At 42.5% G+C, this 27,977-nt stretch overlaps 1 protein-coding gene across 1 annotated transcript in view; it reads left to right on the top strand.

The window, feature by feature from the left end:
• Positions 1-27,977, top strand: part of FMN2 (formin 2) — a 656,752-nt gene that overhangs the window by 327,257 nt on the left and 301,518 nt on the right. The window contains exon 6 of the mRNA XM_085612201.1: positions 1,567-1,711. Coding sequence (XP_085468327.1) covers positions 1,567-1,711 — 145 coding nt within the window. The remainder of the gene's footprint in view (positions 1-1,566; positions 1,712-27,977) is intronic.

The raw sequence follows: 27,977 nt of genomic DNA, 5'->3' as shown, positions 1-27,977 counted from the left end.
TTCCTGAGTGACTCATAGCCAGGCTGAATAGACCTTTCTGCATTTAGAGTGGTGGGAGGAGTTTTTACTAGCACTTGAATCTCCTTTGCACAATGCTGTCGCCTCCCCCTGTGATCAAGCTGGACCAGGGAGGACAGAACTGGTTTCTAATGAGCCCAGGTACTCTGAAACAAAGACTACAAAAAGGGAGATGTAATATAAATATTAGGGCTAAACCCCTAGGACTTCAGATCACTTCTGCAAACAAGAGGACCCTGCCAAGAAGAAGAGCTGTGTAAAGAGCACTGCCTTTTCTATGTGAGGGGTGGGTTGGCCTTAAGTTGATGCTTGTATCTGTGGGCAGAGGAAAAGGTCTTACTCTTTTTGCCCCGCTATGATATCCTACTTGAGAAAATCTCCATGGGCTTGTGTGTGCATGCCTCCTGTTGGAAGTCTCAGGGAAATCAAAGACTTCAAAAGGATCCGTTGTGAATCAGAAAGGAGCCTGTCTGGAAGGAGAGCTGGGAGTGCTTTGTGAGGAGCGCTACCCAATGATGTGTGTGGGGGTGGGACGGCCTGCAGTTGCTGCTCCTGTCTAGACCAGAAGAAGGACTGGACTGTTCTTCCCCTTTTGACAATGTAAGCTTTTGTTGAGCACTTTATTTCCCTTACTGCTTGGCCCTGAGCTAGGCGTGCTGGGCACTTCATTGGGAAATGGATTGGAGTTTCCCCTAAGAGAAGTGTGTAGTGAGCACTTTTAACTCCCCTGCTCCTAAAGGTAACCTTGGTTTGTGGTTAGCACTACCATTATTCTCTTCGGGACAGGGATCAGCGCATCTTTAGCACCTCTGCCTGCGAAGCTGTCTAAAGTGCGCTTCTCCCCCCAATGAGCGGTAAGCCAGTTTAAAGCATCCCACTCGGGATACGTTTTTTAAGATTTTGGGCGGGTGCATACGTTATGCAAAGCATAAGTTTATTTACCATTAAAAATGTCTGCTGGCGTGAAGTGCAATATTGTCCAGTACCACGTGAGCTTCAGTGCAATCTTTAGTAAATTTAACCCTTGAGATCATTTTTCAAGCTTCTGAATGTAACTCTGAAGTTAGGAGTGGGGAAAGGCAGAGCATTTTTTAAAGCAAAGAAGAGAAAGACATCCAAAGGTAATGTCCTCTAAGGTGCTTGAAAAATCCCATGTTTATTATAGGTATTTAAAGAGAAAAAAAAGGTTCACTGTATATTCTGAATTATGAGTTGTGCAGACTTTAATTACCGGGTGCAAGAAACTCTGTTTCTCCCAGATAAGTTTTGCCAGTTTAAACCTGCATATATTTACTAGGGAAAAATGGCCAGTAAATACTTGGACATGCAAACTTTGGTGCGGTAACCACCCAAACCCCCATTTTGAGGGCACAACTTGGAATAGGTGATAACTATCACAATTGATAAATCAGTGTTGACATCATGGCACTCATAATCGAGGCCTGTGCTTTCAGGAAAATAAAATATATTTTTACTGTATAGTTAAACTAAATTCTTTTTTAATATCGTCTGTGATATCCCTGATATTTTTTATTTGCTTACCTCTAGGGATTCCAGTGCTCCACTTGTGTGGGATAAAATTGCCGAACTAGAAGTCGATTTTCATGAGTTTGAAGACTTGTTTTCTAAAGCGGCAGTAAAGGAGACGAAGAAACCAATTTCTGACACCATTACTAAAACTAAGGCTAAACAAGTACGTATCAGTGTGTTTTCAAATGCAACACTCGCGATTTCTGTGGCCTATTGTTCCACAGTGGCATGTATAAAGGTTACATTTCAAATGAATATGGTAATAAGGTGCGGCAATGCACTAAAAAAACATATGTATGCTATAATCAGTGGATCACTGACAGAATATCGACGACCACAATATCGAGGCCCCAAACTATCGACACCTAAATATCGAAGTCAAGAATATTGACATCCTATCTACATCATCGTTAAGTACAAAAATATCGCAAAAAAATACCGTTGTAATAAATATCGTTGTTAAAAATATCGTTTTTTTAAATGTGTAAAAAATAATATAAAATCAAGTAAATAATACATATAATTAAAAAAAGATATAATTATTACAAAATGTTTCAAATAATAAATAATAAAAATAATGTTAAAAAAACTTAAACACATAAATATAAAATAATATATATATTTACTTAACAATATGAATAAAACAATTATTATAATACATTATAAAATGTTAGAAGCATATTAAAAATTATACATACATATATATATATATATATATACATATACCAGTAAAATAATAATAAAAGCTAAATATATATATAATAAATTAAAATATTAAAATAATTTTATTCTGTTACAATTACATTTTACAATACATTAATTGTAGGGAAAATATTGGATAGCGGAGGTGATAAAATTACTATTCCCACTCCAGGGAGTGCAACAGTAGGGAAAGTGTTGTATAGCGGAGAGGTAAAAATGACTATTCCCACGCCAGCGAGTGCAACAGTACGGAAAGCTTTGGATAGCGGAGGGGAACAATTTACTATTCCCACTCCAGCAAGTATAACAGTAGGGAAAGTGTTTGATAGCGGAGGGAAATAATTTACTATTCCCACTCCAACAAATACAACAGTAGGGAAAATGTTGGATAGCGAAGGGGTAACAATTACTATTCCCACTCCAGTGAGTGTAACTGTAGGGAAAGTGATGGATAGTGTAGGGGTAAAAATTACTATTCCCACTCTAGCAAGTGCAACAGTTGGAAAAGTGTTGGATAGCGAAGGGGTAACAATCACTATTCCCACTCCACAAAGTACAACAGTAGGGAAAGTGTTGGATAGCGGAGGGGAATAATTTACTATTCCCACTCCAGTGAGTGCATCAGTAGGGAAAGTGTTGGATAGCGGAGGGATAACAATTACTATTCCCACTCCAGCAAGTGCAACAGTAGGAAACGTATTGGATAGCGGAGGGGAATAATTTACTATTCCTACTCCAAGGAGTGCAACAGTAGAGAAAGTGTTGGATAGCTGAGGGGTAACAATTACTATTCCCACTCCAGCGAGTACAACAGTAGGGAAAGTATTGGATAGCAGAGGGGAATAATTTACCATTCCCACTCCAGCAAGTGCAACAGTAGGGAAAGGGTTGGATAGCGGAGGGGTAACAATTACTATTCCCACTCCAGCAAGTGCAACAGTAGGTAAGGTGTTGGATAGCGGAGAGGAAACATTTACTATTCTTACTCCAGGGAGTGCAACAGTACAGAAAGTGTTAGATAGCGGAGGGGTAACAATTCCCATTCCCACTCCAGCCATTGCAACCGTAGGGAAAGTGTTGGATAGCGGAGGGGTAACAATTACTATTCCCACTCCAGCAAATACATCAGTAGGGAAAGTGTTGGCTAGCGGAGGTTAATAATTTACTATTCCCACTCCAGTGAGTGTAACAGTAGGGAAAGTGTTGGATAGCGCAGGGATAAAAATTACTATTCCCACTCCAGAGAGTGCAACAGTAGGGAAAGTGTTGGATTGCAAAGGGGAATAATTTTGTATTCCCACTCAAGCAAAATAATTAAAATGAATAAACACACCATTAATAAATTTGCATCCCACCATATTTAACATAACGTATATTTGTAAAGCGCACATTCACCACTACGGGGAGCTTGGCGCGCAATAACAGATGTTTGTTGTTACCCAACTCAATGGTACTCATTTTATTGACCTCGGATTGATGAAGGGCTGAGTAGACCCACCAGGATTTGAACCTGTGACCATGAGGTCAAACACAGGCATCTGCAGTAGACGCATTAGTTCACTGAGCCACCAGAACTGGCTTATAAATGACACCACCAATGTTCTAAAACATAACACTATTAACCGAATTAATTAATAATTATCTAATTAATTAATTAAAATTAACAAGCGATTTAAAAAAAAAAATCATACAATTAACAATATAAAACAACTTAAAATAAATGTTATAATAAAAAAATAAAAAATTAAATTGAAATTAAATTACTTCCCAGCCTATTTCCCTATTAACACACAACACACTCTAGAAAAAGAACACACATAACATAATTAGTTAATAATTTTTAATTATTAATAACAAATTGATAAATAATTAACAAGATATTATTTACCACAATTTTCAATATAAAATTTAAAATACATTAATATTTAATCATTAAAAATATAAATTAATTAATGATTATTAAATTACTTCCCACCATACTCCCCTATAAACCCACAACCCACTCCTAAAAAAAACCCACAATTTACACATTTACCAATTAATTATTAATGATTAACAAACAACTAATAGCTAATTAATAATACATTATTTACCACATTTAGCAATATGAAAACATAAATAATTAATAATTAATAAAAATGGAATAATTAATTAATAATAATTAAATTACTTCCCACTCAATTCACCTATAAACCCACAACCCGCTCCTAAAAAAAGAACATTAATTTATTATACAAATAATTAATAATACACAACCAATTAATAACTAATTGATAAAAAAATTAATTACCACAATTAACATTATAAAATATTAAATGTATAAATATTAATTAATAAATAATATGAATTCAGTAATTATAATTAAAACTTCCCACCCTATTCCCCTATAAACCCACAACCCACTACGGAATAAAAACGCAAAATGTTATTAAAAATAATGAATAGCTTTTCAAAATTTTATTAAATGTATTATAATTAAATTTCTTCCCACCCTATTCCCCTATAAACCCACAACCCGCTACTGAACTAAAACGCAAAATATACTTTTAAAAAATGTAATAACTTCAAAAAATGTAATACATATATTTAAAAATACATACAATACTTAAACAAAACTATAGAACACATACATTCAAAATACATACTAAAATACATAACACTAATATAAATATCGATATTATTAACAACGATATTTTTACAAATGATATTACTGTCTTCAATATTTAAAAACGATATTTCTTACCTTACTGTTGATATTCTGGTCCACGATATTCTTGCTGTCGATATTCTTGTAACTCGATATTTACAACTCGATATTCTTGTTCTTCGAAATAAAAAACTATTTTGTCTGTTCACCGTAATCAGTTGTGCGTGGAATTAAAATGTTGCTGGTGAAGATGAATGAAGTTTACAACTATTGCAATTCATGAGGGTGCAGAATTGTATACTTTACCCAACTTTGTGCAGAGCAATTATTCTGTACAGAAATTGTTTGGGAAATAATATAAGTACGCTTTGCAGGTTGTCCTCACATTGGCCTTCAGTGGGTAAGCAGACATTTCCATATGTCTCCTTTGAAAATAAAATTGCAAACTTCATAAAGTAAGTCACAGTTCCAAACTTTTTAGAAACAGAACAAAAGTTGGAGTCTGTGAAAATTCACACCTCAACTAACCTCAATTTGCTAGGTTATAGTTAAGTCGAATATTGTAAATGATTGGTATGATCTCTTGCTGATGAGAGACCCAGTTTTTATTTTTCATTCATAATCATAACCCATTGCTACAGTAAGCTGGTATATTTATCGTGCTAGTATTTTATTGTTGGTATTGCATCTGTCATAGAGTTGCTTTATGAAAACCTATGAAATTCAATGACAGTATTGACTTCTTGTCTTATGATACTGCTGCAATAATGTGTTTGTATGTATGAAATGCTGACATGCGAATGCACAACATGTCAATTTCTCATTGCGGTGGGTGCTGCTTACAGCAGCACCCGCCGCAATGTCAAATATGCGGACTGCGACTGCCAGGGTGGTGGTCACATCCTAATCAGCGGTGCGGGACCGCCACACATATAGCAGCCTGTCCCTGCACCGCGAGGATGGTGGGCGGACTGAAGTCCACCCACCATCCTAATGGGCCCCAAAGTGTTTATCATCTGAGAATCCCATTCTCCTTCTTTCTCCTCAAACATAACTTTCCATGTTGCTCCCTATCTAGATTCAATTTTGGCTGTTTTCCAAGGATTTATATTTCCCCTCTTCATTTCCCCACACACCCTTTGATTAATCTCCTCCCTTCTTTGCCTTCAATGCAATATATTACCTTCTATCTTCAAAATCATAAATAATGGAATTTTGAACCTTACTCAATTTATAAGTCAAATTTTGTATGTGGGCTCGGGCAATGTCAAGCTTCACTTATAATCAAAGAAAGTGGCTGACATTATCATGCATTGGCATTAGAGTGAGGATTTAACGGTTTATATATGGGCACTTCCAAAAGAACCATTTCATAATTACAAAAATAACATTAAAAATTACCCGAAATATACAAAATATTAAAACATTCTTCTCAGGATATACAATATTTGAGTGGAATATTATGATACATCATACTCTCTGCTGCTGATCCAGGCTGATGTGTACGGTCATAGCAATCCTTTGCATGCATCAGACAAGTATTCCTATGCAAAAGATTTGTTGTATTTGTTGTGTATTTGTTGTAAATTTCCCCCAAAACTATCTCTATGCAATAATTTTCTATCAAAACCAGCTGCTCTCCTACAGGAGCAGAGGTACATTAAGCTTTAGGATTAGCAAGCTTCACAGGGGCACTCAATGTTATTAATAAGCATATCATAAAGGTGATAGAGACTTTAGACACTTTGACCGCCATGGCTGTGCGCTGGTTTAGTGAAAGAACATGGTTTCCCATGAATTAGAAAGGAAAAATACAAGACTAAAAAATCATAAACAAACAGTCTGACTGATGACTTATTCACATAAAAAAGACCAGGTTCAGCTGCTTTAAAGTCAGTTCCTGACTCTACATTAATTATCTTCTGAAAAACATCCCTACTCTTCTATATGAGCGTAGGCCCTAAAGATCATAAACAAAATTCAGTTCAAGGTTTTAGACATTCAGAAGTGTCAGGTGACTTCAAATCATTCACAATTTAGTTAAAATCAAAATGCAGCAGCTTTTAATCATGGAGGTTTCTCAAAAGAAATGTGTTGTTTGTTAATCTCTGTCAGCTGCACTCTCAGCAAATTATGGCCATTCATTGCTGAAGTACCTTTGAATGGGTATCTGTGTTTGTTTTGGTCGTCTGACTACTGACTATTCAATTTCACTGTCACTTTGCCAATCGGTTTCTGTCTTCTCAATGACATCTGGGATTACTTCTTTGGACACAAAAACTCTCCGTCTCTCTCCCCTCTTTGACCACCTCTTGTTCCCAATCGCACTGCTTGTCCATTCTCGTAGCTCGGAATCTGCTCTTACAGCTTCTTCAGCTTTATCACTGTGACTATTCATGGCTTGTTCACCACAGGCCCTGCAATTGTCTCAAGTTGACTCTGAGACACTTGCATGCACCCTTCTTCATTTGAGCTCTTGGAAGGTATTGAGTTCGATATTTGTGTCTTAGTCGTGCCAGTCAACACTTCTCCAGCTTGCCTCACTCTCTGGGCTCTGGGTGTGCGAGCCATGAATCCAATTTGAATGTCCGCAACGCTTAACAGCTGTGTTCATGACCAGAATGACTTGACAGGAGCCACGCCATCTGGGATTTAGGCACAACTTCCTCACATGCTTCTTCACCAAGACCCAGTCGACAGGAATAAATAAGGTCCTGGCATTACTCCTGCCTTGTTTCATCACCTCATTTTTGAAGTGACTGCTACAATCTGATTCAGAGAAACTGGGATTCTAAAACAGGGAATCAACAGTGTTGGACTTGGTCTACTCTGTAAGATTATCCCTAAACGTTTTGCCTTCGCCCCTCCTCTTTTCTGAATTCTATTTTGCTAGCATTAGGTCTCTGTGCACTTTACCACTGCTAAGCAGTGCTAAAGTGAGCCTTAAAACATGATGGAATTGGCCTACACCCGACTGGCACATTTAATTTACTTATAAGTACCTAGTAAAGTGGTACTACATGTACCCAGGGCCTTTAAATTAAATGCTACTAGTTGGCCTTCAGCACTTATTGTGTCACCTACTTACGTAGCTCTTTAAAACATGTCTCGGGCCTGCCACTACAACCTGTGTGCAGTTTTAAACTGCCATTTTGACTTAGCAAAATAAACCTTTTGCCAAGCCTAAACCGTCCTTTGTAATACATCTAAGGTAGGTCCTACCAGCCCATAGGACAGGATACTGTGTGTTTAAAATGTTGGAAATGCACTTTTGAGTTTTACACTTCCTGGTAGTGAAACACTGCAGCCGATTATCTGGGTCAGAAGACTAGGATTAGAGTGGCAGCTGGCCTTTGTGTATTCCTTATCAATAACCTGATGAACTGGGGGTCTCACAACGAAGTGCCAGCAAGTGCCTAGGGCTACAAGGGACACAAGTAAAGAGACAAATGTAAAGAATATTGTGAGCAGAGCTTGGATTTCCATCAATTGTCTGCGTGATCAATCTTATCATCTGGTCATCCACCCAATCGAATGATATGTCTCTTGATCTTAGAGACTATCTTCAAGGGAAAACTCTCTCATTAGAGTCAGGGAGGGAGTGCCAGAAAGTGAAAAAACAGATCATATGTATCTTAAATCAATGATCACATGGAAACCTCGTGCAGTGCATGAAAAAGTGAGTGCAGTATTTAAAATAGAGTTGTAAGGAGAGAAACACAATTTATTATAGATATCGCCTTCCACTCTAATTAAAACCAAAAACAGTGCAAAAAGCAGTATTAACAAATAACTACTAGTTATCAAGGTCGACATGTTTCAGCCATCCGGGTAAAAGTGCCCAAGGCTTTCTTCAGGACCTATGTTGTCAAAATTTGCTACTGCATTAATATATATCAACTGAAAACCTAACGTGTCAAAAAATGAATATAATAAATATCACCACAATAAGGTTGGAATAGATACAACCTTTCTTTACTGATCTTCCATTTCAAGGGATGCAGATGGCATCTAAAGGAAATACATAAATATCAACAATATTCTTAATTAGTTTGCTTCTCCAGAAAACAACTAGTCTCTATTTGCTCTTCAAATCTTGACCACCATACCTCTTAACTAGTGGTCTCCATCAACATATAAAATATATGCATTGATGCTCACCCGCCTTGACCAGGGACTGCACCTCACCTCACCTTGCTCAGGAATACGAGGCCCCGCTCTATGTGAGGAAAAAGGGGAGGAAAAAGGATGATAAAGAGGCAATCCTAACCGTAGTCAGTACGGAACCTCACAGTCAAACTTCACCACCTCTACCCTAATCCTGTTGAATCTGTGTACAAATCACAATGTATTTCTGCCAAGCCGATCCTTCCAAACCTCGACTCTATTCCCAGTCTTCTAACAAATGTTTTCGCTCTAACCTGTTCTGTTCGATATGCAAGGAGGAGCTAAGTCATCTAGCATTCCTTAAGTGTCAACAGTAGCCTTGCCTTTGAACCTCGAAAGAGGCCTCAACCTAAAAAAATTAGTTACATTTTTCTTTTTTTTATATATAGATATCACAGTTCTATTATAGAAACCGTCTCACCAACTATGGCTATTCACAGCTTTAATCGAGTTCTATTCTGGCCTAATGAAGCAGGAGCCGGGTGGACCCATGGGAACGTGAAAAAGATATATCTAAAAACTTAGGACACTTAAAGAGCTCAACAGATACACAAAAAAGTGTGGGCATGTCCCTACCTGTCCGTCGTTGCCTCCGGCATCTTCTGAGTCGAGGGTGGAGGTAACGACCGGTACAGGGGACTTGCTATAAATACTGTCATCTTGAACGACCACAAGTGTTCCGCGTTAGTTAGGAGCTGGACTCTTTTCGATTGCGTCACTTGCATTTTTTGCGTTGATTAAAAACTGGTCTCATTACGAATGCATCACTTGTAACTACAAACTGACGTTATAAATATGGCGATTGTAGTTCCCTTTACTGTTTTTTCTCACTGTTTACTAGTCATCTAATGTACTAATCCTTTGATGAACTCGAAGTATGCTTTTAGAATGCCCAACATGCATGGTGAAAACTCTTCTATGTTAACAACGACCAATAGGTATCATTTTACAAGCTTCACTCAAAACTACTACATGACGTCATCAACATGGCGATTGTAGTTCGATTGAGTCACCCAGCATTTGATGGTTACTTTGACACCATTCAATACATTCTTCTGATAAAATCACACACAAAAATCACAAAGAAATCACAAAAACCCCTACAGCTCACATCTCGCATATTCTAGCGCTAAGATGGTAAGTTCGTGGTTATATTAGTGTATCAACTGCTAAATCTGAAAGACTGCTTGTTCACTTCATCCTCATGTACCCTTCTTAATGTTTTCTTGGATGTTGTTATAACGTTGGGTATAACGTTACCATTTGACATCAATTATAGCCCAGTCTGTTGTGAGTAGTTCGAGATTCTGGGAGTAGGGAACTACACTGCAGACAGTCTAAAAGTGTAGTTCCAAGACCTTCATTTAGCTCTAGAGTTCCTCGCTAAGGTGGATCCAGTTCCAGATGACACCGGAGTAGGTTGATACGCGGGCGAGCACCGAGACTAAAGTACCTAATAGGAGCTCACCCCTCCCTGGAAACGTATGGCCATGGAAATACCATGAATTACAAATTTTACCATTGATGGACCGGTTAGTCCATCTACGCATGATAAGCACACCTTAGCGAGTGTGTAAATATGCAGTAAACACGTGGTTTGAATTTTTACCACTCACTTTCTCACCTTTTTACATTATTCAGTATAGAGAGGTCCTGAAGAGAGCTGAAACATGTTGACCAAAGGATAATCCAGACACTTATCTGTAGTTCTGACACATTATCCATCTCCTCATGTTTAAACATACCCTGGGCAACTGGGAATAAAGTATTGATTAGTGAGTTTCCCAGAGGTATTTTTAACGCCACTTCACTTCCAGCACCATCACATAAAAACACACAAAAAAACGCTCCACTGTAATCAGGTGTTGTAGCACAGTTGGGTAGCATTTGGCTACCCAACTGGGAACCCAAGGGACATCTAGCTGCAGATTCCTTACCTTTGAACTTCCAGGCGTCAGGCTGCATCCAGTAGATTTTTGATAGCAGTACCCTTGCGCGCAGAAGGGATGGCGTCGGTCGACTCCTCTTTATGTCGTAGGCATTGGGTTCGTCATTGTTGTGATGTCCGCTTTATCTATATAGGCACCACACGGGCGTGATGACATCAGTTCTTTTTTTTCCGTGCAAGCCAGTGCAGTCCACCGAAGGGGGCTACCCCCTGTCATTTTTTGACAGACTTTTTTAAAACTTTTTGATGACTCCTTTTGGTGTGTAGGGATGTCTAGTGAAAAGACCTCGGGATTCAAGCTGTGCGGCACCTGTCACTGCGCCATGTCGGTCACAAAACCCCATTTGGTGTGTCCCTGTTGTCTGGAGCACAACCACAACACAAAGTTGTGCTCTCATTGCCGGGCCATAACGCCAAAGGCTTTGAGGGAGCGGCTTCTGGCACTACAGAGGTCGCTGCGTCTATCTCCCTCCCGCTTCCAGTATCAGTTGAAAAGAAGGTTCGAGCACCACTCTGATGGGTTGAAGTCTTCTCCCTCGAAGTCATTTTGGTCAGGTAAGAAGCACCATAAAAAGCACAATGCACCGTCCGTCGGGCAACTAAGTGGAGGAGCCTCAGCATTCGAGGCCTCGCTCTGCGGAGTGGGTGTCTGGGTCGGCTTGGTGTATCCCATCCTTTCCGGGGCTGGGAGTAACCCCCATTGAACTAAAAGAATTGTATGATGCCATGTGTGCCATATTTAGGTGGCCCGACTCTGCTGACGCGCCTTCGTGCCCCGCAGACTCGGCTGAAAGAGACCCCATGGGTTTCCCACCTCCGGCTTGGGCGACAGACTCCTCCTGGTTCCGTTCCTGGATACGGACCATGGCCGATCGTACCCCTGTGGCCTTCCCAGGTGCCTTGTCCGACATAGACGCCCTCGGTGTCGCCAGCGCCCAGCAGCAGCGCCTCCTTCTTTGTCATCCCAGACAACAAGAAGCCGGTCGAGCGCCCGTCTGCAGAGCCATACGGCTCCATGCCATTCAACCTGCCCTATGGAGTATGAGGATTGGGAGGGGCAGCAGGATCCTTTGGAAATCCCGCAACCCAATCAAGACCTAGACTGGTTTGAGGACCTGAGTGATGCCAGCAGCCTGGACACTTCTCCAGATTCTGGCATGCTTCTCCCTCAAACGTGGCTATGGAGGAGGGAGCCTCATTTGCGATAGTGGTGCGTAGGGATGCAGACGTCTTGGACCTGCAGCTTCCTACAGTGGCAGTCAAGTCCAACGTCTTGATGGAGGTCCGGCATCCTGGTGTCTCCTCCTCTGAACTCTTGCTGCCTTTCAATGAGGACTTGACAGATGTTTTACTGGGCATGTGGCCCAAGCCCAGCGGTTTCTGTGAATAGAACCATTACCCGGCACCACCGCCCTGCACCGGGCAACCCAGGTTTCCTCTCTACTCACCCCACCCCCCAGAACTAGGTGGTCCGAGCCTCTAATTCCCATGGCGCGTTCCCTTCTGCACCCCCGGACAGGGAATCCAAAAGGCTGAACAGCTTTGGTAAGAAGATATTTACTTCCACCAGCTTAGCATTGTGGTCAGTAAACACTGCATGCCTCTTGGGCCATTACTCCAACCCATTGTGGGATACTGTTGCGCAAGTGCTGCCCAGAGTCTCGGAGGTGGACTGGACTTTCCTCGCCCAAGCTATTATGGACGGGAGAGATGTAGCAAAGTTTGCCATATGATGTGGCTTAAACATGAAAGTCTCACTAGGCAGAGTAATTTCCTCAACAGTGGCCTTGAGGCACCACGCCTAGCTGAGGATGTTGGCTTTTGGGGAATGTCCAAGCTAACCTCATGGACATGCCCTTTGATGGCTCCTGTCTCTTCAGAGACAAGGCAGAGGCAACCGCTTGAGCACTTCATGGACTTGTGAGCTACATCAAGTCCCTGGGCCTCTCCACCTCATCATGGCCTGTGCCTGCTTTTCGCCCCTTCCGTGGCTATGAAACGAGCTTCAAACCGCGGCTACCCTACTCCAGCCAGAGGACCCCGCAAATCCAACAACTGTGCGGGGCGTTGATGTGGTTCAGGCCCACCTTGAGGTTGGGTGGCCAGAAGTCCGGTCAAGCCACAGCCCCCACCTCCACCTCAAAACCTTCGTAGTCCAATTCCTCTGGATCTTGGATATCCAGATGGTGGTGGGATATGCCATCACCTCCACCCCTGGCGAGCGATCAACTTGGACACGTGGGTGCTGCAAACAGTTTGATGGGGCTACTCCCTCCCCTTCAAGACTACCCCTCCCTCCATGTCTCCAACTTACAATCAGCTGACGGAGGATCACCTTGCCTTACTCTGCGAGGAAGTTAAGTCTCTCGTGGACAAGGGAGATGTAGATAGGTTTCCCGGGCCAGAAATAGGCTGTGGTTGCTAGTCCCGCTATTTTATTGTTCCAAATAAGGAGCTAGCCCTTTGTCCTATGCGAGACCTCAGAGCCCTCAACTACTCAAATTGGATAAGTTCAAGATTCTCTTCCATGCTCAGGTCCTGTCTGCCCTAGAACCAGGAGACTGGATGGTGCCGTTAGACTTGTGGGACACCTATTTCCACATTTCCAGTCTGCCAGCCCATCATCACTACCTGCGGTTTATGGTGGGCCACAAACACTTTCAGTTTACCGTGCACCACTTTGGCCTCACCAGGGTCTCTTGGGTGTTCACCAAGTTGATGGCAGTTGTCGCAGCCCATCTGCGGAGATCAGGGGTCCCAATTTCCCCTATCTAAACAACTGGTTGTTGAAGGCAAGCTCATCCCAGACAGTCGTCTCCCACCTCAAGACTACGACGAACCTCCTCGATTCGCTGGGGTTCACTATCAACATGCCGAAGTCACACCTGACTCCCTCTCAGACGCTTTCGTCTGAGCAGTTCTGGACACGGTGCGGTTTCTGGCTTATCCTTCAGAGCGGCTAGTCCAGGATATTCAGGCGATGACACCGATGTTTCAGCGTCTAACCTGGATTTTGTTGAGAATTACTCTGAGGCTGTTGGGCCTCATGGCCTCCTGCATCCTACTAGTGGGCCACACCAGATGGCACATATGGGCTCTGCAGGAGACCTGAAGTTCCAGTGGGTACAGCATCAGGTAAATCTAACTGACCTAGATCAGATATCGGAGGGAACCACGAACGACCTACAATGGTGGCTCACAAACCATGATTGGATCAGAGGCAGACCCCTCTCTCTTCCCCACCGAGATCTCAAGGCAGTGACAGATGCATCCCTCCTGGGATGGGGCAGCCATATGGGAGAGCTGGAGATCAAGGGACTCTGGTCTCCGGCGGAATCCAGGCTCCATATCAACCTGTTGGAGCTTTGGGCGATCCGGTTGGCATTGAAAAGCCTTTTTACCATCCTTCAAAGAAAGGCTAGTTCAGGTGTTCATGGACAACACTACTGCTATGTGGTACTGCAACAAAAAGGGCGTAGTGGGGTCGTGTACCCTCTTTCAAGAGGCCCTGCGTCTCTGGACTTGGATGGAACAACAGGGCATTTCCCTGGTGGTTCAACATCTGGCCATTTATCCGAATGCCAGATCAAATTAACTCAGCCGCCGTACAAGGTCTCTTTCAGCAGTGGGGAGAGCCTTGGTTAGATCTATTCGCGTCTGAAGAGAATGTGCAATGTCAGCAGTATTGCACGTTGGAGTTTCCAAGATGGCTGTCGCTCAGCTATGCTTTTCATCGTGAGTGGAACTCAGGGCTCTGTATGCCTTTTTGCCCAAACCACTCCTGCCCAGAGTGCTCAAGAAGATCAGGAGCGACTGGGCCCACGTCATCCTTTTTGCTCCGGACTGGGCACGGAGAGTATGGTATCCCGAGCTTCTGCAAATGAGCATCGATCCTCTGGTCAGGCTGCCTCTTCGGGAGGATTTTCTGACACTGCAGCAGGGGAGGGTCCTCCACCCAAACATGTCCACTCTCCACCTCCTTTTGTGGAGATTGAGCGGTGACAGTCAACAGCTTTCGACTCCTGTCAAAGTCTGTGAGGTTAATCTGGCAGCCAGGCATCCCTCCACGAAGGCGGTATATGCCTGCCGATTGCAGAAATTTTGTAAATACTGTACAAAGCCATCTGTTGACCCTTTGTCTGCCTCTCTATCAGAGGTTCTTCTATTAATTCTCTCCTTGGCTCAGCAGGGCTCTGCTTTGGGCACTCTGAAGGGCTACCTTTTGTCCCTGTCTTCTTTCCTTCCGCTAATAGATCAGCCATCTCTCTTTAAACCTCCCCTTATACAGAGATTTTTGAAGGGGCTTACTCATCTGTTCCCCCTTTCTCCTTTTATTATGCTACAATGGTACCTTAATTTGGTTCTTATCTTTTTGATGTGTGCACCGTTTGAACCTATGCACAATTTCCCCCTTCGGCTTCTCACTGTCAAAACAGCCTTATTAGTAGCCAAAACTTCAACCAAGAGGGTGAGTGAATTGCAGGCTCTGTCATCTCAGCCTCCTTACCTGACCGTCTTTATGGACAAAGTAGTGCTTTTCTGCCTAAGGTGGTAACACCTTTCCATCTGGCTCAAACTGTTACTCTTTCTACCTTCTATGCAGCTCTGCATCCTTCCAAGGAAGAGAAGCGTCTCCACCATCTTGATCCAAAAAGAGGTTTATCGTTCTGCCTTGATCGCACTCAAGAATTCCGGCGGACGACCAACTTTTCGTAAGGTACGTTGGAACAAAGAAGGGGTGAGCAATTCAGCAGAGGACAATTTCACTCTGGGTCATTCTCTGCATTAAAATGTGTTACGCCTTGGCAAAGAAACAGCCTCCTGAAGGCCTTAGAGCCCATTTAACCAGGGCAAAGGCAGCCACTACGGCTCTTCAGCATGGTGTCTCAGTTAGTGACATCTGCCAAGCGACCACATGGGCATCTCTGCACACATTTGTCAGACACTATTGCCTGGATTCTCAGGTCCACATGGAGGGCCTCTTTGGCTGCTCTATCTTGCAGGATTTCTTGATTTAAAACATTTCCGCAGTCCCTCCTCCGGGGATGGTATTGCGCTTGGGTATCTGTTGAGAGGTAAGGAATCGGTGGCTAAATGTCTCTATCAGATGGATAAGTTACTTACCTTTGGTAACGCTTTATCTGGTAGAGATATGATCTAGCCGCAGATGCCATACTCTCCCCACACTGCGGATTGGTTTAGTGCCAGGTCTATCTCCTCTTCGGGGCCCTAGTTCTTTTTTAACACACTGAGGTCAGTCACTTCATGGCTCCACGCTTCTGGAATGGAAAGTCGTGAAAAGTACTGACGTCAGTGCGCCTGGGTGGTGCCTATATAGACGATGTGGATGTCACCACGACAATGAACCCAACACCTAGAACGTCACACAGAGTCAACTGACGCCACTCTTCAGCACGCAGAGGTACTGTTATCAAAAATCTTCTGGAAAAAATCTGACTCCTGGAAGTTTAAAAATAAGGAATCTGTGGCTAGATCATGTCTCTACCAGATAAGGCATTGCCGAAGGTAAGTAACTTGTCCTTCCCAGGAACATCCTGACTTCTCTCTGCGTTTTGGAAGAATTCCTTTGCAATATAGCAGGGATTCTCTATTGAGGCACCTTTTTCTGTCTTTCTCAACGTGATGTCTTAGATACAGGACTTCATTTTGACAGTACTGCAGTTTGGTTGGGGACATCTTATGTCCATTTTTAGCCAAATGCTTCAGCAGAGCTATGATTTCTTGCCTGCATGCCTCTTGCATTGTCAAAGCCACCAGTAGGTCAGTGATGTATTGAATCAGGACTTAGTTACACTATAGCATTAGGGTCTCCACATTCTGTTTCAAGATCTGGTTAAAGATCTAGGAGCTCTGTGTATATCCTTGAGGAACTCAGCACCATGCCAGAACTCCACTCTGGAACCGTAATGCGAAGAGGAACTGACTAGCTTCATTCAGTGAAATGGAAAAGAACGGTTCATTAAGGTCTATGACTGTGAACCACTTAGCTTCGTAAGAGATCTGGAACAATATTACAGCAGGATTGGGTACCATAAGACATTATTGAGCAACAATATTATTAAGCTTTCGAAGTCGTGCACCACCTACCACTTCCTTTTTGTTTTTTTATCCCCACGATCGTGAAAATACAGGAACTCCCTAAAATATATTTTAAAATGGCCTGCTTTAACATTGATTCGATCACAGGAGTTATTCCAGCCACCGCCTCAAGTGAAAGGTTACATTGGCAGCTGAAGGAATTCAGCATTAAGCTTATTGTGATCTTTACAGGTTCAACACCTTTTCCAGAATAATCTTAGACTTCCTCTCTCACAGTTCTTCAAGTCACATGGCAAGCCCTCTTTTGTCACAACAGGGGTATAGCCCAACAACGGGGTTTAAAGGGCTCAATTTAAAATCCCAATTCTTTTTGTGCATTCGAAGCCTCAGTAAATCACACAGTTAAGCTTACACAAAAGGTCCTTACCTAAAATGTTAACTGAGCTAGAGTCACATATCACACACTTATGGTCCTCTTCAAGGAGACCCATCTTCACAGAGTCTTTGACAGAAACAGGATTCACTATCTGCTTGCTAGCAACACCTAAAGTTTGGACTTGTTTTCCCAAGAGAAGTAGGTTTGGGGCTTCCACACTCTGTACAGTAGCACAAGTGTCAATCAAAAATGACACAGGATGGCCATTCACCTCTCCTTCAAAATTTGAGCCAATCTGGTCTACCTCCAAGACTTCATCAAGCACATAATCTTCCTGTCCTCTTGGGCACTGTCATTGGATTAATCAGACCCTGGATCTCAAAAGGTGTCAAAGAATGTGAACTGTTGAAAGGTATTCAGCCTCGAAAATTAGTTCTGTTAAACTCTGGAACGGGTATTATCATTAAGCATCAGAGTACTCAGGTTGTGTTACATTATCGGGCCTGGGGGATGTTAGGATTGGGAAACTATGACATTTGCATGCCTGGAGCTGGCATAACATTCACATTTTGCCCCTGGCCATCAAATTGCATTCAGTTTGGATTCAACCTGCACTTTCACTTCCAAAGACTCAATTGATTACAATAATGGCATGGTGTTGTTATCTTTAGCATAGCTATATCCCTTCCCGCAATTTGATCAACCGGTATTCCTCATCCCCCTACCTTGGGGGACACTATTTCCATCTTGCATCTTCTGATCACCACCTTGATATCCAACTCCCTGCATTCCAGTACCACTCCCAGTGCTGTAACCAGTATGGAAAACTCAGGAATCCCTTCTGGGCTAACTTCATCTGAGCCAACATGAAGGTCTACTTAAGTTTCTTTTGTCTGACTTACAAATCATCACTGCAATACTTTGTGTATCACAGATTTTCATCCAAAGGCTTCCATTGCCAACAAATAACATTTTGCTGGATGTGTTGAACTAATCTCTGGTGGCTGCCGAAGAGCAGACTGTGACACAAAATCTTGGACATTTCCTTGTTTGGGGTTCTCGACGCCACTATACTGAGAACATACCTGCTTTAGTCACAATAGGCATGCACTGACTCTTTAGACTCTTGTGTAGTCCTCGAGATTTGCAACCAATCAGTCACTTTGGGAAACTCTTGTTTCCATAAGGTTACCCACCTATTGATACTTTTGCATGACCACAGCAGATGGAGCATGAGTTTGGACTTCCCTCGGTGGCTTAGCAGTTGTGCATTCAGCACACAAATCATTGGGGATCACTGTATCAAAGAATGTGTTCAAAGCCTACCAAAGTACCTTTGAAATTTTCACAAACATGTCAACCTGGGTGTACCAGAAATCAGGGCTCTCTTTCAACTTTGCAAAGTGCTTTGTAAATGTGAAAAGATCCCTACGACACCAAAGCACATGCACATAAGCTTCTCCATTCACCTCGTAAAGTGGTTAAGCATTGACCTCAGAATCACCCATAGCCTCAGAACCCTTTTTCCCTTTGTGTCATCTTTCTTAGTTTTCTGAGCCCTCTGTGAGTTGCTCCATAACTGAATGTTACAGACTAGTTCCCTTAGTTGCAGTTTTATCCTAGGGGTTCACATGTTCTTAAGTGCATCTTCATGGAGATCGTAACAATTATTTCTTAGGGTTGCAGTTTTGGAAAGGTCAGTCCCAAACTCAGAAACTACCCCATCAAGAGCCTTGTGTCACACAAGCAGGCTTGGCAACTTCTTTGCAAAGTTCTTTTTCATTGTACCCATCCATAAACCCCAATGCAAGAGTTCCTTTAATTGATTTTCGTTAACTCTACCTTCTCACTTACCACATCTCGCATTCTTAAAGTGGTGTCTGTGTTTGATGACTGTGACTATCAATCTCTACTGTCGGTGCTTTCATAACAGGAATTGCTCCTGTTTGGGGGTCATGTTCCCAACTCAGTAAAGGTATCAATCCCAGGCACAAAAGTGGTTGTGGTAATTGTAGGAACCACATGAGTTGCAACAACAGTAGCATTATCAGAGGACACTGTTTGTAATGGCAGGCAAATGAATCTGTGTCATTACCTTGGAAGCTGGAAGTAGAATTGTTATCATTATATGTGGAGCCTGGTGTGGCACAGGTGTTAACTGTGGTGGTGGGAGGGTATCAGGCACCTCCCCATCAAGGAGGCCCTGGTCGACAGGTGCATTAGCACCTGTGTCTGCGGGTGACAGGAGTCCCAAATATTGATCAAAAGTCAAAAACTTCAAACAACTAATGGCGGACCTCAGATCATGCACCTCTTTCCACGTTAAACAGAGTATGGTCCCGTGCACAACAAATCCTGTACCTGCTGATGTTTAGTACCATTGCTTTGCAGATAGAAACTGTTAATTTGAGTGGAATGGTGCACCAGGAAGAAATGTCACTTTCCAATGAAACTCAAAACATGTATCTTTTGAGAAACAGATTCCATCCTTTATTTTCTACGTATTGTCTCCTCTGATATCAACAAATAAACATGAAAAATGTCCAGCCAGCGCGTTTCGTTCAGGAAAAATTACATTTTTCCAAACTTCTTCAGGGCTGTCAATAACATACAAAAACATATATATACACAAATAGTACAATACACTATAAATACATTCAATCAATAAATAAACAAAATGATACTGAAACAACAATAAAACATTTTTTTAACACACACATCCACAAAAACATGAAGAACAGGTACAGAATCAATGCAATAAGACACACTGAAATGTAAGACATACCAACAATTTGACATGAAGTCCTATATATGCATATAATAATAACAAATATATATAACATGCTACAAGGAACAAGAATAATCCTCAAAAGTCACAAACGGACAAAATCACAAAGAAACAACAATATTTTGTGCAGCACTTTCACTGCTCTTCTAGGGTGGGATTCCTTGACAACCCAACAGTGCACCACAGTGTCAACCTAAACATCATTTAATGTGCAGGTGTGCCCTCAGGAGCGGCCTCCTCGCTTACATGGAGAGGAAGTCTCATGTCATCTCTAAGGAAAGCCCTTCATTTCTTGACATTTTTTATCTTTTCTCTATCAGGAACATCATACAAACTCAATGAACGTCACTTGAAATAACCAGCCGTTCCAGAAAACCACAAAACCACACACAACAGCACTAACTTCTAATCTCAGCACATAAATGAGCCACTCATAGTGTGGCACTGGCTGATGTAATGACAAATACAGCATGCCTCCTCATGACGCAACCTGCAGCACCTAACAGCAGCTCTAACTCATCAGCCTCACACAATTATTTAACAAAATGAAATTTATTTCTGTTCTGTTCCACTAAAAAAAGAATCAAAGTTTGCAATCACTCTGGAGGAATTGGGAAATAACACCCTTCTGGTGCTATCACAAACACAAAGCCAAATTTTGATCAGCAGGAAATCACCCTGACTAGTGAAGTCTGCTCCTCTGTGCATAGGATTAACCTATCCCCAATCTGAATGAATACACCCTCATCATAGAAGTTAATAAATCCCTATCTTTTGTGGGGCCAATATCGCTTCACGATCTAACACCACAAAGCTTAACAGACAAATTACAACAAAATATGCTCAATTTTTATCCTGGGAACATAAACTTTGATGCCTCAATAATAAACTTTAACTCTTAAAACAAGAATTGTTCTCCTCATAGGCACAAGCGATATACTAAGGCAGCACCACATATCTCATGACAACACAAAGCTCTTCAGGACACATACTGGACACTACTCTGAACGACGCATAACCTCATCAAAATCTACAAACACCACACTATTTGGCTATACAATCAAAGGCACATGACCCGACTATACACATACTCCTAGGGCACAGCAACTACTCATAAATGCCAGAACACTGCAAATTCTCTAAACTGGACCGTAGGAACCTTGGGCACACTGATAGATCTGAGGCAAAGTCTAATGGAATTTGGGGTAGTTCCAATTACCTATGCCTCAGTGAGAACCATCGTCCAATACCGGCGATAGAGTGAGAGATGAGGATGGTGTTTGCTCTCTGCAAACATGGCCCAAACTTGAAACTCCTGTGTCCACTTGAATGGATCTGGTCTCGAACTGAAGCTAAAACCATAAATTCAATACTTTCTCAATGACAGCAAAGCAAGTTTTGCCCAACAGTAATGACTGGGAGGAGTAAGGATGCAGACTATGAAGGTTTATGATTAAATTAGTAAGGTTAACATTTCAAATCTAACCACTTGAATCGAAAATCAAGAATCAACTGAATTCAGCATATTTTATTACAGTCCAGGCAAGTCAATTTGCAAATGCAAGAACAAGTTATTAAAAGACAGAGTATGCAAATGTTGAAAGTCTCCATTCCCCTAAAAGTAATCTCCAGCAGGTTTCATATATAAAATCGTAATTAGAACCAAATGAAGATTCTGGTTCGAATAGAAAGGAATGTGCTTGCTCTCATGCCATGGCACCTATATCAAGGAATGTGGGACTTTGTAAAGGGGAGATCCCTCTTCCATTGAGAAGACTGGTGTGTGCTAGGTATTCAAAAGATAGGGGATATACTGTGTGACTGACATTGTCATTCACTTTCCGAATTGCACTTTCAGATTGCGTGTTACACAGAAATAGAAATGCAGACAACGAAAGCGCTGTGCCTTGCAGATATTGGGCCCTCTCCCTATAAACCTCCCACCTTACACACTTCTTCATACTTACACACTCTGGTGACATTATAAAGGAGGACATTTTTGGTTTGTATTATCATACCAAAGTTCTCCAGCAACACTGCATTGTTTCTCAGTTTTGGGTGGCAAGAAACCCTTTCCCATGAATTTATGGATGTTCCATGGTCTAACATCTTGCTTCATTAGGGAAAGGTCTGAGGAAGGCAAGACTGAAGTTGAGTTGAGCACTTGTCACCAATGCTCCCTCTAATTTTTTTCCTCTGTGTGCGGCAGTGTGAGGTCTATGTGCTCCAGCCACGGCAATGTGCGCCAAGAACCCGACCACCTGTGTGGGTGCAGCGACAGGGGTTCTGACATGGAGTTCCTGCTTAATTGTGCAGATAAATTACCTAGGTACTGGAACGGAGGAGGCCTGTTTGATGGGGCAGGCAGGGTCGGACTGGGGACCCAAAGTAGCCCTGGCAATTTTGCTGCACTGTCTTCCACCCACCAGAGGTAGGGTGGAGTGGGGGGCAAGTGTCAAGTACTCCTGCTTAAACCCGGTCCCCAGCACTGGTGCTTTTGTTACTGAGGGCCCATATTGCAGCATGGCTGCAAAACTGCCCCCAGCAACACAACGGTCCCCCACTGCTCCAAAACTGACCCCCAGCCTTCCATGCAAACGCCTGATGCCTGCTAAGGCCAGTCCAGCTAGGGGGTGGCCTTCGTATTGGTGACTGGCATACAATGGTTGTGTCATGTTCGAAATTAGATGTTGCAGTGCAGAGCATCTGCAACCACGACAAAGCTACGCTAATATATATTAGGAAACCGGGGCAACCGGCCTCATTCCACAGTGCCAGTGAACCTCTTCTTTCCTAACTGACTACACAGCGGCGGCTCAGGGACATCTTAAGGACTTTGAGCGCCCTCGGTCAAACGTATTTTGGGGGCCTCTGTGCGGATCTGCTTTGAATTTATGATCCAGTTTCAGCTTTCTCGTGTCCTTTTGGCCAGATCGCAAACAGTGCACAGACACACGTTCAAATTCCAAATGTGTTTATAGTTAATATTCAGGGACAGTGATGTATTTTTCCAATACTGTAACAGTAGAAAGCCACTAATACTACTGCAAATAATCACTGTGACATTCTCCCATTTCTCATATCCGAGATCCTGTTTAAATCGAAAAAAAACATTTTTTATGGATGCTGCATGAAACAAAAACACATTTGTCAAAAAATTTCAAAAATACAATCTCACACATTACCCAGATTAAAAATAAATTAAAGGAGAATGCTATGTGCAATAATCTGTTAAGAATTATTCAAGGTCATCAGGGCAAGACTGCAGAACAGAGCTGGCTCTACCAAGGCGGGAGTTATTCCACTGTTTATAACTGATAATCATGAGTTCACTTATCCGCTCTGAAGATGGTTTCTTGGATACGCAGGGAGGGAATGTACATAGAAGTCCACCATGAGTGCATTCAGAGTCACTAAAATATGTAAGTTATTCTGAAAGCACCCGTGGTGATTTTAGGGCTGTTCAGGGCTTTAAGTGGGATGAAAAAACTGGGGTGTCTCTCAAAGGGGCGTGCCTGATATAATTAAGGGCATGGCGTAAAAACATGTAAGCTAAAAATGTGTGCTTAGCATAGTGTGCCGCCCAACCATTATTGTGCTGCCTCTGTCATTGCATTCAGATATATAATACAATAAGTAACATTATAACTACAACAAGCCAGGAGTATTGACTTTTTCAATGGTTGTTAGTTGCATGGGATAAATAAGCAACAATGCCTCAGTTCTGAAATGATCAGACTGTGAAAAAACTATAAAAAGTCCTCTGAAGTTACACCAAAGGCTTTCAGCAGTTGCACTGCTGCAGAGTTGAGATTTGTTTTTACCCTGAGGGTGAGGGCAAAAATGAAGAGCCTGATTGGGACCTGTCTCAGCACTGGCTTTTAAAAACTCAGTACCAGCAGGACCCAGCCCACTTAAAGCCCTGGTCTTGCGGCATGCTTTTTGTTAATAGAGCGTGGCTGAGGGCAGATTGTATGCATTTTTTAAAGTATACACGTTAATTGCAGCAATTAACATGAATACTTTAAAAAATGCACACAATCTTCCCGCAGCCACGCTTTATTAACAAGAAGCATGCAGCAAGTCCAGAAGCAGGACGTTTGCTTTCAGAATCACTAACATATATTAGTGATTGTAAAAGCACACGTTATGTTTTTAGGCTTGCTGCATGCCTTTTGTTAATAGAGGGCGGCAGATGCATGCCTTTTGGAAAGTTTTCATGTTAATTGCAGAGCCCAACATACTAATACATGGGGCTACATTTAACATGAAAACTTTCAAAAAGGCACACAATCTGCCACGCTCTATTAACAAAAGGTGTGCAGCAAGCCTAAAAGCACAACGTGTGTTTACACGTCGTTCTTTTGTGCTGGCTGCATTTATTTTCTTAATAGAGCACGGCTGCCAGCTTATTGTGGACCATTGTGAAAATATTCCTGTTAATTGCAGCACCGTCATGCTCTGCACATAGCTGCCAAGGTTTCAGATTGCTTATGTGTGACATTTTCATAATTTCAGTGTAATTATGAGTGACATTCAACGACTATGAGTGACACTTTCACGCACACAAAATCATGCAAAAAAGACGAGGGGAACATATAAATATCAGAAATTACACCCATTTGAGCAACGAGATGCATAGGATGACTGTTTGGGCATTTTCTTAACTCATTTAACTCTGCTTTTAACATTCACCCTGCTCAGTACACTTCAAGAATTAATGAAGCCTCCGCCTTTTCCGAACAGCTCCTTTCTCACCACGCTAGTGCAGCACATGATCACACGTGGACCCACTTAATGTGATCACATGCGCAGTGCCCCGGCCCACCTCAAACACACGAGGAACTGATCTTAACACTTCTTTTCAGAGTGGGATAACACACAGTGCCCGCTCACATGATCACACGTAGAGCGCCCCACTGCCCCCATCACACACAGGACGCCCTGACACTTCCTCCCTGAGCAGGAGTTACTCAGGCTGGGCCTCCTGGCTCCTCCCTCATAATTATTAATGATGCTTCAGTCTTGGAGCATTCACACCAAGGTCTCTCTCCCAGGTGGGACCCTGCCCAAACAGGATGTGTGTGAAGCAACCCCAACTGACGCAGGAAAACATTGTGGACCTGGGCTGGCCATCTGTGTTGCTGGGCGGGCTTGCTAACAATGACCTACCTTCAAGCCTTGGCTTTCGACTCGGACTGGGCCCTCGGCTCCTCCCTTGTAATTAATAATGATGCTGCTTAATAGCATCACTCGGGGTGCTCTCTCCCATGTGGGTTTGGGACCTGCCCCAACAGGATGTGTGAGCCCCCAACACACTGGTGCCTAGTGGTGCTGGGTAGGCAGACCAAAAAACAGAGCACTTAGATTGACAGCCAAATCAATCTGGAGAACACCATCTCAGGACTCGGGGTCTCTCTCTGTGACACAAGTGACGTCACCCGGCCCAACAGCAGTGATCATGTGATGGGCCTCAACACAACAGTTAGTCATGGACCCACCTGTGTCTCGATGATGGAGCACCCACTAAGTGACTCAGACAGCAAGCAGCTGCCGCAGCGCCTTGATCGCGTGCTCCTAGGCATTGGTATTTTAAGTTGCGTTAACACTGACAAACACTCTGAGGTAGCAAATGGCTGGTAAACAACTGTCTACTTACTATTGAATGATCTTTAAAGCCAGCGTGACTCAATTAACATAAATATTTTCACAATGACCCACAATCAGCCCGCAGCCGTGCTCCGTTAAGAAAAGAGATGCATCAAGTCCAAAAGCACGACGTGTAAAGCACACGTCGTGCTTTTGGACTTAATGTATTTCTTCTCTTAACTGAGCGCGGCTGCGGGCTGATTGTGGGCCATTATGAAAATATTTATGTTAATTGCAGCGCATGACGGTGCTGCAATTAACAGGAATATTTTCACAATGGTCCTCAAACAGCCCCCAGCCGTCCTTCATTAAGAAGGAAAAACAGCAGCAAATGCCGGAGCCACCGCAACCAGGAAATTGCCATCTTTCGCGCCGCCCCGGTTCTAAAAGCGGCGGCGCGAAGGCTCTCCTGGGATGTGCTGTGGATGCGCGCCCCACACGCAGTACTGCCCGGTAGCCTACTCCGGCCCTTGATGACCTCATACTGGACCTTTAAATATAATGAGGTTACCCAGTGTCCTTCAGATCCTGGGTATACAGTTATGAGCTACAAACAATTCTGTCGGGTAAAGGAATTGTAAATAATTTTATTCATTAAACGTACTGGGGCATATGTATGAAGAAAGCATTTTGCTAGTCCTTCATAGCGAATTTTTGCGATTCGCTATTAAGGACTCGCAAAAAAGAATGTATGTAGGATTCGCAATATTAATTGTGATTTCTACGTATTGCTTAATTGCGAATCTCAAATTGCGATTCTCAATTAAGGAATACCTTCCCATTCATTTCTATGGGCCTACAGGCCCATAGGAATGAATGGGAAGACATTCCCAATTTGCGAGTACCCATTAGGTACTCGCAAATTTCAAATGCAATTTCAAGGGTGCAAAGGTATCAAAAGGACACCCTGTTGCCCCCTGAAATAAGCATGTGTGCACATGTGGCGCACATACATGCCCTAAGGGCATGTATGCGCGCCACATGGCACTTTGAAAAATGGATAAAAGTGAATTTTTCTAAGAAATCGCAAATCACCAACAACTTGAAGTTGGTGGTAAAGTCCGTTTCTAAAGGCAAAATCACACAACTTTGGTGCTTCCTGAATTGCATTTAAGGAATCGCAATTTGCAACTCCTTAAATGCATTCGCAGAATAGGGAATAGCAAATTGTGCGACTCCCTAAATTGTGAGGGCCTTTTGGGATGATACATCCCAAAATACTTTTTCCCGTTTGCAAACGGGCCGATTCTGAGAATCGGCCCATTTGCGAACGGGAAAATGGCTTCATACATATGCCCCTAAATACTGGAAGGGCCTATAAATGAACCCATTCAGCATCTGGGAAACTTTTCCTGACTCAAATAACACCAATCTTTGAAGATACACTGAGAGAATGAGGGATTGATTTATACGATTAATGAACAATCGGATTCTTTTGACGGAATCTAGTCCCACATAATTTCCCGACTGATAACTAGAAAAACCCAGTGGGTTGCAAGAGGATGGTTTAGGACACAATGGCATTGCAATGTTAGGATTAAACTGTTGAGGACATATTGATGTGCATGGGAACAATCCAGTGCAATATGATCCTACAGTGGTGGCTTGTAACAGTTTACCTTACAAATAACAATAAAATAACGGATGAATGCTGCTCTTTTTTGTTTTATGGGATACATGGGAAGCCATCAGGGTCCTCGTGTGAGTGATATTAAGATATAGGTATGGTGCTTTTAGGTACAGGAACGGGGGCTGTGGAGTATGTTTATGTCCTCAATGAGTTATGATGCATAAGTTCAGAAGGGTTTTGATACCCAATGATAGTACACAGGGATTAGCTTATGGTTTTCTCTCATTATGGTTGTTTACATACACACTAGCACTTCTTTCTCCTGTCCTGCCTTTCCCTTCCCTGGTAACATAACTCACTATACTTTGATCATAGCATGACCCTTGTTGGCAGTATGTGTTCTAATATCACTTCGGTACCGTGATGTTTGTTCTTATGTGCTTACATGCCAGTCTCCCTTTTTTCATGAATCAATGTCTGTGGCTCACATGATTATCTATAATCATATGTGTTGTACCCTTA

This window comes from Triturus cristatus, chromosome 6, assembly GCF_964204655.1.
Source record: "Triturus cristatus chromosome 6, aTriCri1.1, whole genome shotgun sequence".
In the NCBI taxonomy this organism is placed as follows: domain Eukaryota; kingdom Metazoa; phylum Chordata; class Amphibia; order Caudata; family Salamandridae; genus Triturus; species Triturus cristatus.
The sequence above is the reverse complement of the archived record's forward strand: the minus strand, read 5'-3'. Positions and strand labels throughout refer to the sequence as shown.